The 10359-nt window shown below is 36.7% G+C and overlaps 1 protein-coding gene across 9 annotated transcripts in view; it reads left to right on the top strand.

The window, feature by feature from the left end:
• Positions 1 to 10359, top strand: part of SLC9B1 (solute carrier family 9 member B1) — a 133786-nt gene that overhangs the window by 60326 nt on the left and 63101 nt on the right. For 6 of the 9 annotated variants that reach the window (XR_008524227.2, XM_054553520.2, XM_002815012.2 and 3 more), the window contains 2 exons: positions 7278 to 7448; positions 9922 to 10064. Coding sequence is in view for 8 of the 9 variants with exons in the window: in XM_054553520.2 (XP_054409495.1) it covers positions 7278 to 7448; positions 9922 to 10064 (314 nt within the window). In the remaining variant the exon portion in view is untranslated. The remainder of the gene's footprint in view (positions 1 to 7277; positions 7449 to 9921; positions 10065 to 10359) is intronic. The other 3 variants (XM_063723832.1, XM_063723833.1, XM_063723834.1) reach the window with 1 other exon arrangement.

Here is a 10359-nt window from a genome sequence, read left to right as displayed (position 1 = left end):
TATATATATATATGTCTCCTAGTCTCCTATCCTTTTACATTCAACCTGCTTGTTTTATCTAAAGTTTGTTTCTTGTAGGCACCATATAGCTGAATCTTGTTTTTTTAAAGTCCTGTACGGTAATAGTTGCCTTTTTATTTTAGTCCGTTCACATAATTATTGATATGGTTGGACTTGCATGTAACATTTTGTTATTTGTTTTCTATGTGTCATGTCTTTTTGTTTTTCTTTTCTTACATTACTGCTTCTTTCATTAACCAAGTATTTTTAATTAACCAAGTATTTTTAGTGCCCTATTTCAATTTCTGTGTTGATTTTTTTTTTTTTTTTTTTTTTTGAGATGGAGTCTTGTTCTGTCACCCAGGCTGGAGTGCAGTGGCGGGATCTCGGCTCACTGCAAGCTCCACCTCCCGAGTTCACGACATTCTCCTGCCTCAGCCTCCCGAGTAGCTGGGACTACAGGTGCCCGCCACCACGCCCAGCTAATTTTTTTGTATTTTTAGTAGACATGAGGTTTCACCATGTTAGCCAGGATGGTCTCCATCTCCTGACCTTGTGATCCACCCAGCACGGCCTGCCAAAGTGCTGGGATTACAGGTGTGAGCCACTGCGCCCAGCCTCTCTGGGGCTTACTTTTTTAAGAGACAATGGCATGGTCATAGCTTATTGCAGCCTCAAACTCCTGGGCTCAATCAGTCCTCTCACCTTTGCCTGTCAAGTAGCTGGGACTACAGGCATGTGTCATCACACCTGGGTAATTTTGCTTAAATTTTTTAGAGACAGGTGAATTAGTCCATTCTTGCATTGCTTTCAAATACCTGAGACTCGATAATTTATAAGTGGTTTAATTGCCTCACAGTTCTTCAGGCTGTACAGGAAGCATAGAGGCATCTGCTTCTGGGAAGGCTTCAGGAAGCTTACAATCATGGCAGAAGGCAAAGACATGTCACATAACGAAAGCAGGAGTAAAAGAGCAAGGGGCAGTGCCACACACTTTTAAATGATGAGATCTCACAAGAATTTACTCACTGTCCCAAGGACAGCACCAAGAGGATGATACTAACCATTCATGAGAAATCTGCCCCCATGACCCATTCACCTCCCAGCAGGACCAATCTCCAACATTGGGGATTACAATTCAACATGAGATTTGGGCAGGGACACATATCCAAACTATATCAACAGAGTTTCATTCTGTTGCTTGGGCTAGTCTCAAACTCCTAGCCTCAAGCAATACTTCTATCTCAGCCTCCCAAGTACCTTTGGGGATTATAATAATCAATCATCTTCACTTTTTACAATCTACTTTGGTTTAATAATTTTTACTTAATTCCAGTGTTATATAGCAACTTTGATCCAATGTACCTCTTATATGCTATGAACTCAGCAGTATTTTTATAGTTATTGCCTATAATAATCAGATGCTTTTTTTAAAAAAGAGATGAAATCAGAATACACACGCACACACACACACACACACACACACACACATACAATCTTTTATACTTACAAATTTATTTACCACTTCCAGTGCCGTTTATTCCTTATAGGTTCAAGTTGCCATCTGGTGTCATATCCTTTTATCTTAAAAGCATTTTATTTAGTGTTTCTTTAGCAAGGATAAGTTCTCTTTATTTTTATTTTTCTGGAAATGTCTTTATTTCAGCTCCATTTTTGAAGGATCATTTAACTGGATACAGAATTCTTAATTGACAGTTATTTTTCCCTCCACTTTTGAAATGTCCCTTCATAAGGCCTCCATTTTTTTCGGATAAAAATGCCAGTATAGATCATATTATTGTTCCCCTGTATGTGATAAGTCATCTCTTGCTACTTTCATGATTTTCTTATAATCCTTGGTTTTCACCAAATTGACTATGATGGCTCTAGGTGTGAATCTCTTTGTGTTTATCCTACTTGAGATTTGTTGAACTTCTTATATCTGAAGATTAATGCTTTTCATAACATTTTTGAAGTTTTCAGACATGATGTTTTCAAATATTTTTCTGCCCTCTTCTCTCTCTCTTCTCCTGGAATTCCCATTATGCATATGTTAGTGCTCTTGATGGTATCCCATAAGTTTCTGAGGATCTGCTTATTATTCTTCATTCTTTTTTCTTTTTGTTCTTCAGATTGATTAACCTCTATTGGTCTATCTTCAAGTTCACTGATACTTTCTTTGACAAGGTCAGATATGCTATTGAACCTTGCTAGTGATTTTTTCACTTTAACTGTTGTACTTTTCTATTCTAGATTCTATTTTTAAATATATTCTGTCTCCTTATTCATATTCTCTATCAGACAGCACATTATCATATTTTTAATTTGAACATATTTATAATATATACTTTGAAAACTTTCTTTCTAAATCCAATATCTGAATTGAGACTGTTTCTATTCACTGCTTTTTTTCCAGAGTATGAGCCATATTTTCCTGTTTCCTTACATGACTGATAATTTTTAATTGAAAACTAAACACTTTAATTACACATTATAGCAAATCTGGATTTGGTTTTTATTTGTGATTGTTTTTGTTGTTGTTATTGTTTTGTAATTGGCCTATACTTGTGCTGTGTAATCCTTCTGCCCAGTGGTTTTCAGCAGTGATGTCTTTTATATTGTGTTGTTGTTGTTATTGTTGTTTTAGCCTGTCTTTCTAGGGATTTCCTTTGTGTCTGTTGCATAGCTCGATTTTGGAGAGACATTATGTTAAAGCTAGTAAGGCTTCCACTCTCTGCCAAATAATCTGTGGGTGGGTGGGTGAATGCATTCAAAGTTGCAATTAATACTCAAGTCTTACTGCATTTTTACTTTTTGTCATAACTCTCTTGAGTCTTTCCTGCACTTCCATACTTTTCCAATCGGCCATATATGTGTGGAGAACTTATCTCAAACTTTCTATGATTCTCTCCCTTCCAGGATCTCTTTTTTTTTTTTTTTTTTTAGTAATACTCAGGTTTTTAATTTATTATAGTGAATGGATACAAAGCAAAATTAGCAAAGGGAAAAAGTTGTATGTGGTAAAGTCTGGAGGATACCAGGCACAAGCTTCCTGGAATCATCTCCTGTGGAGTTACAAGGATGTATTTCTCTTCCCCAGTATGAAATTTTGACAGCACATGTGCAATGTCATCTACCAGGACCAGAGTCTCATTAGAGACTCAGTACTCAGGATTTTACGGAGGTTACTCTCCTTCACATGTACCAGAATTCCAGACTCCCAGAAGAAAAGCAGCTGTTCAGAGTAAACCACATTGTTTGTATAAACAGTTTAGGCACAGTGAGCCACTCTTCTCAGTGAGAGAATTGGAACTTGGAACTGGAAAACTCTAGCCTTGCATGTGGGTCTTTCTTTTCTTTTCTTTTCTTTTCTTTTCTTTCTTTCTTTCTCTCTCTTTCTTTCTTCCTCTTTCTTTGCTCTTCTTTCTTTCTCTCTCTCTCTTTCTTTCTTTTTTAATTTTACTTTGAGTTCCAGGATACATGTGCAGAACGTGCAGGTTTGTTACACAGGTATACATGTGCCATGGTGGTTTGCTGCACCTATTGACCCTCAGGATCTCTCATGTAAATTTTTGTCTTGTCTTCCACTTCCCCAATTGAAACTGCAACCTCAGACCAGCAAAGCTGCAATTCTCTCTGTTCATTCTCAAACCACTCTGTTATATTTAACTGGCAAAACCATTGATTTCTTCCCTCTACTCCATACCAAATCCACCCCTGCCCCCAGCCCTAACAGAAAAGCTGCTGGGTTTTACATCCAGCTTCAAACTGGTAAAACTACAGTTTTTCCCAACTGAGCTTGGGGATGAGAAGAGAGATGGGAGTGTATTAGTCCGTTTTCATTCTGCTGATAAAGACATACCCAAGACTGGGAAGAAAAAGAGGTTTAATTGGACTTATAGTTCCAGATGACTGGGGAGGCGGGAGGTGAAAGGCACTTCTTATATGGTGGCGGCAAGAGAAAATGAGGAAGATGCAAAAGCGGAAACCCCTGATAAAGCCATCAGATCTTGTGAGACTTATTCACTACCATGAGAACAGTATGGGGGAAACCACCCCCATGATTCAATTATCTCCAACAACACGTGGGAATTATGGGAGTACAATTCAAGATGAGATTTGGATGGGGACACAAAGCCACACCATATCAGGGAGCAACCCCAGTCAGGAAGGACTCAGACTTTTACCAATCCTACCCAAAACCCTAACATTTTTTCAAGAATAAATGCTTCTTAATTTGATAACTGCCTTTGATGAGTTTTCAGGGTCCTGAAATGATTGTTTTTGGTATTTTTGCAATTTTTGGGGGGAGTTTTGGTGTGGAAATAAATTGCCAACCTTTTCATGTCACCTCCCAACCTTATCTTTATATCCTCTGATTAACAATTTTCATTAGTAATGTGTTACACAACCAATACTTGTTTAGACTAACCTACATTTTACCAATTTCTTTGCACATTGTTCCTTCCTTTTTGGTTCCATGTCATATTTCTAAAGCATATCTTTCAGTAGATTTTTCCCTGGTAAAAAATGGCATATGTTCTTAAATGTATTTGTTTGACAATATCTTTCATTTGTCTTTTGTTCGAGTGACAGTTAACTGGCTACAGAATTCAACATTGAATGGTTTCTTTATCTCTGTACTTTGAAGACTTTATTTAATTATCTTGCATCTTCTATTGTTGCTGATAAGAACTGAGAATCTGCTCTATTGTTTATTCGATTATGATTAATCTCTTTTTTCTCTGTCTAGATTTTGTAAGATTTTATTTTTGCCTTTGGTAGTCTATAGTTTCTCAACATTTTATCCAAGTATCTATTTTTACTTAATCCTGATTAGAACTCATTTGACTTCTTGTGTCCAAATCAATAAAAACACTAATCAATTCTGTAAAATTTGAATTCAGTTTTCTTCTCAAATATTATATCTTCTTCATTCTTTCAATTATGTTTCTGAAACTACTATTAGTTGTGTTTTAGATCTTTTCCATAATCTGAATCTCTTATTTTCCACCTCGGTTTTTGTGTGTGTGTGTGTGCTATGCTCTTAAGTAATTTCCTCATATCTACTACTTTGCTGTGTTCTTTCTTCAGCCATGTCTAGACTGCTGTTTGGGTACTTAGTGGGTTTTTTTTTAGTTGAGTAAATTTTAAAGTTTTTTCTAGATGTTCTATTTAATTATTTTACAATACTTTCAAGTAATTTCTTCTTCTCATGTCTCCAGTTTTTAAAAATTGTCTCTAGTCCCTTTGAAAATACATATTTTATAGTGTCTATCTAGTGGTTCTATTAGCTGAGGTTTTTAGACATCTAATCCCATTCTTTGTTGTATCTGTTAACTTTTGCTCATGGGATATTTTTTCTTATTTTAAGTTCAGATTCACTTGGCTTTACCTTTGAGACTTTATGCAGTCTGGGATCAGGACTGTCTATTAGAGATTTTTTGAATTAGCATCTACTAAGTGTTCTAGGGATACTTCTATGCAGGGACACTTTTATGGTAGGTTTAGAACTTTGGGATCCCTAACCTGTGCACGTAATGTAATTTGAGCCCTACACATAAGTTGGATGAGGCCAGTTTTACATATGAATTCTCAAAAAAGACTTTGCCACCCAGAGACCAGCTAAGACAAACTGCCTTGTCTTCTCAATTTGTCAGTAGGATGACATTTTCTGGTCCGTGTTTTTTTTTGTTTTGTTTTTTGTTTTGTTTTGTTTTGTTTTCTTGAGATGGAGTTTTGCTCTTATTACTCAGGCTGGAGTGAAGTGGCACCATCTCAGCTCACTGCAATGTCCGCCTCCTGGGTTCAAGCAATTCTACCTCAGCCTCCCAAGTAGCTGGGATTACAGGCATGCGCCAACAGGCCAGGCTAATTGTTTGTATTTTTAATAGAGACGGATTTCACCATGTTGGTCAGGCTCATCTTGAACTCCTGACCTCAGGTGATCCACCTGCCTCGGCCTCCCAATGTGCTGGGATTACAGGCGTGAGCTACCATGCCCAGCCTGGTCCATTCTTTTAGTAAGAGTTTAGCCCTCCAAGACTTCCAGTTTTGCAGGATGACAATAATCAGAGGGGAGGAGGAAAGATACTTTGTTCTAACTTTCCGCCTGGAGTGAGTCAAAATCCTCCTCTTTTACCCTGGCAAATTCTATACAGCCAGAAAGGGGTCATAGCTAAAAATTCATGTAAGCTGTTTTAAGAATATTAAAAGCATTAGCAATTATGATTCATAGCAAATAAAGGTAGCCATTTAATTAGCATATGGAAATTTACCATGTTATTGTCTGTCCTTTACAGAAACCTATGGATTCCTCAGTGAGTAACACCTAGTTGCCAGAAACAAGATGTCTAGTAACTTATACCTACTCATCTTATCTACCTCTACTTCCTACACATAATCTAAGATACTTTATATTTATTCCCACAAAATCTAGGTTCATTTCTTCCAGCCATTACCTCCTCTAATACATTTATGCCAAATATCAGTTGAATTATCCTTTCAATACAAAGATTTAGTAGGTTCCTGTTGAAAGATTTGGCACCTTGACACTGTGATCTTCAATAAGATTGTGAATTCTTATCACAGCCAATCATCCTCTTATTTTCCATTCTGATGAAAAAGCTATTTTAAAATATAAAATGAAGTAAATCTCATCATATTGCCATGATGTTTTTAACAATCATATATTATAATGGTTAGCATTTTCAAGAGTTCACATATAGGTTTTTTTTTATTTTTTTATTGAGACTGAGTCTCACTCTGTCACCCAGGCTGGAATGCAGTGGAACAATCTTGGCTCACTGCAACCTCCACCTCCCGGGTTCAAGAGATTCTCCTGACTCAGCCTCCCATGTAGCTGGGATTACAGGCACGCACCACCACGCCTGGCTAATTTTTGCATTTTTAGTAGAGACGGGATTTCACTGTGTTGACCAGGCTGGTCTCAAACTCCTGACCTCATGTGATCCAGCCCGCCTCAGCCTCCCAAAGTACTGGGATTAAGGCATGAGCCACTGCACCTGGCCCACATATAGGTTTTAAATATTTTTAAAGTAAAAACACTTTGTTTAAAACCTACTTCATAAATTGACAGGTTATTTGGAATACATGTGAAGCAGATATCTCTTTCATCAAACTAGTAAGCAATGTTGATCTATACCATGTATCATTTTATAGAACTGGCTATTTGTATGATAAAAGAGAATTGATCCTTTGTTTGTATACATCTATGTGTATGTAGATATATAGCTGTACACTTTTTTGTATTTCAGGAGTTATACTGTTTATGATATGGTGTATGATCTGGTCAATCTTAGGCTCTGAAGCTCTCCCCAGTGGAAATTTATTTGGATTGTTAATTATTTTTTATAGTGCCATTATTGGGGGAAAAATTTTACAGCTCATTAGAATACCTTTAGTGCCTCCACTTCCACCTCTCCTTGGTAAGTATATAATTAGCTCTCTTTTCTTTATTATTGACTATATGCAAATTTTGAACATTTTCTTGTTGAATTAGTTATAATTCAGAAATATTTCGATGTAGTATATTTTATATAGTATCTTCATGTATGTATTTACTGTATGTGTGTGTGTGTGTAAGCTCCTTTATAGATGCATTTATTTCTCTCTGTCTACATATATACACACACAAGTTTTATCCAAAATTTATTTTTAAAATAAATTTAATATCCTTAGTACATTATTCCTGTTGCTTTATTGTTTAATAGAATCTTTAAAAATTTTAGATTCACGGGGTACATGTGCAGGTTTGGTACATGGATATATTGCATAATGGTGAGATTTGGGCTCTAGTGAACCCATCACCAAATAGTGAATACTATACCCAATAGGTAATTTTTCAACCTTAACCCTCCAACCTTCTTTCCTTTTGGACTCCCCAGTGTCTATTATTTCCATTTTTATGTCCATATGTACCCATTGTTTAGCTCCCACATATAAGTGAGAACATGTGGTGTTTGATTTTTCTGTTTCTGAGTTATTTCACTTAGGATAATGGTGTTCAGCTCTATCCATGTTGCTGCAAAGGACATGATGTCATTCTTTTTTATGACTGCATAGTATTCCATGGTGTATATGTACCACATTTTCTTTATTTCGTCATTTAAGTTGATTCCATGTCTTTTTATTGTGAATAGTGCTACAATGAACATATGTGTGTATATGTCTTTATGGAAGAATGATTCACATGTTGAACCATCCTTGTATTTCTGGAGTAAAATCCACTTAACTATATTATCTTTTTGATGTACTATTGAATTCATTTTGCTAGTTGAGAATTTTTGATTCTATGTTCATCAGGGATATTGACCAGTAGTGTGTGTGTGTGTGTGTGTGTGTGTGTGTGTGTGTGTGTGTGTGTATGGCTTTGCCTGATTTGGGTATAATTGTGATACTAGATTCATAGAATGTGTTAGGGAGGGAGTCCCTCCTTGATTTTTTTGGATTAAGTTTCAGTCACCTTTGACCCTGAACTAGAATAAGTGGATTGTACAATGAATAAATGAATGAATACAAATTATTGTAAAATAAAATTTTGTTAAGTATATGGTAACCATACAAATGCATGACAATAGATAATGTGATATGAAAACTCTCAGCCAGCCTACCGTATTTGTGATTGTTTTTGAACTGCATAGTGGGAGGAGGTGCTACTTACAATTTTCACTGTGTAAACATTTATTCTTTGATTTTAACCAGCACCGCTATAACCACCATCACTCGTGGATTCACCAAAAATTAAGTAAATAATTATCTTATTTGTTTTTATAAAACTTTCTAAAATGTATGTAGAGCTCACATTTATTTCATTGTTTAATACTAGAAGTGTTTTGGATCTTTATTTAGAAGTTTGGTGATGTTTTGTGACCAGAAATATGCTGTAGGAAATTGACTCTTGTTTATATCATTTAGCCTATGCTAAAATTGGTTTTGTTATATACCATTTTACTCAAAGTTGCCATTTCCAATAACCTATCGACGATGTTAAGTGAGAACTTACTGTATTCAAGTATATCTAAATATTTAGTACAGTGGGCCAGGCACGGCGGCTCATGCCCATAATCCCAGCACTTTGGGAGGCCAAGGCAGGAGGATCGCCTGAGCCCAGGAGTTCAAAACCAGCCTGGGCAACATAGCAGACCTTGTCTTTACAAAATATTAAAAATTTTTCTGGGTCTCAGCTACTCAGGAGGCTAAGGCAAGAGGATCACTTGAGTTCAGGAGGTTAAGCCTACAGTGAACCATGTTTGCATCACTGCACTCACCTTGGACAACAGAATGAGACCCTGTCCCCAAAACTAAATATATATTCAGTACACTGTCAGTAGAGATAATCTCTACATCTTATCTCTGCTGTCCCTTCTGTATCCACAGTTTTCTTGCAGCACCTTCTAAGTATTTATTGAATCATTTTCCTACTCTCCAAACTTTCTCTTTTGCTCTAGCTTAGGCTATTTGTTTCCAACTTTTGTGTGGATTGTGGCAGAGCCTTCAATTTGGTCTCTGTCTCCAGTTTTATCCCTAACTAATTCACCAAGACCCTCACATAAAAAACGCAAGACTCATTATGTTACTTCCTGCCTAAAACCTTCCCATGGTGCCTTACCTTGCCAAAGTGGGGGGAGACCTTTCTATGATCTGGCCCACCAAGCTCATTCTCCTCCCTCCTTTCCTTGCCCTGTATGTTCCAGCAACACTAAATTACTTGTTGAACCCCATTTAGGTGTATTGTTTCTTATCGCCATTCCTTTATTCATGCTGCCTTCTCTACTTGCTTGTAAACTGCCCTTTACCAAAATAATGAGAGACATAGTGCATTAGAAAAGAAAGTAAACATTTCTGTTTTATTTCTCAGAAAAATGAACGGTCATGTGTCTTTATTTTCTTTCTTTTAAGGGATGTTACTGGCTGGTTTTACGATTAGGAATGTTCCATTCATCAATGAACATGTCCATGTTCCTAACACATGGTCTTCAATTTTAAGAAACATTGCCCTTACCATTATTCTAATACGAGCTGGGCTTGGACTCGATCCACAGGTAGATTTACAATTACAAATTGAGTAAGGTTATTTCAAATATTAGAGGATGGTGAGAAAGAAAAAGAAGCAAAAATTTTATTTACCTGTTCCAAGTGGAGTCTGTAAACAAACCTAAGATAAAGAAAAAAAGGCCAGGCATGGTGGCTCATGCCTGTAATCTACAAAAATTAGCCGGGCGCGGTGGCATTTACCTGGTAATCCCAGCTACTCGGGAGGCTGAGGCAAGAGAATCGCTTGAACCTGAGCAATGGAGGTTGTAGTGAGCTGAAATAGTGCCACTGCACTCCAGCCTG

Source organism: Pongo abelii, chromosome 3 (genome assembly GCF_028885655.2).
Source record: "Pongo abelii isolate AG06213 chromosome 3, NHGRI_mPonAbe1-v2.0_pri, whole genome shotgun sequence".
Classification (NCBI taxonomy): domain Eukaryota; kingdom Metazoa; phylum Chordata; class Mammalia; order Primates; family Hominidae; genus Pongo; species Pongo abelii.
Note: the sequence above shows the minus strand (reverse complement) of the source record. Positions and strands in the feature narration are given on the sequence as shown.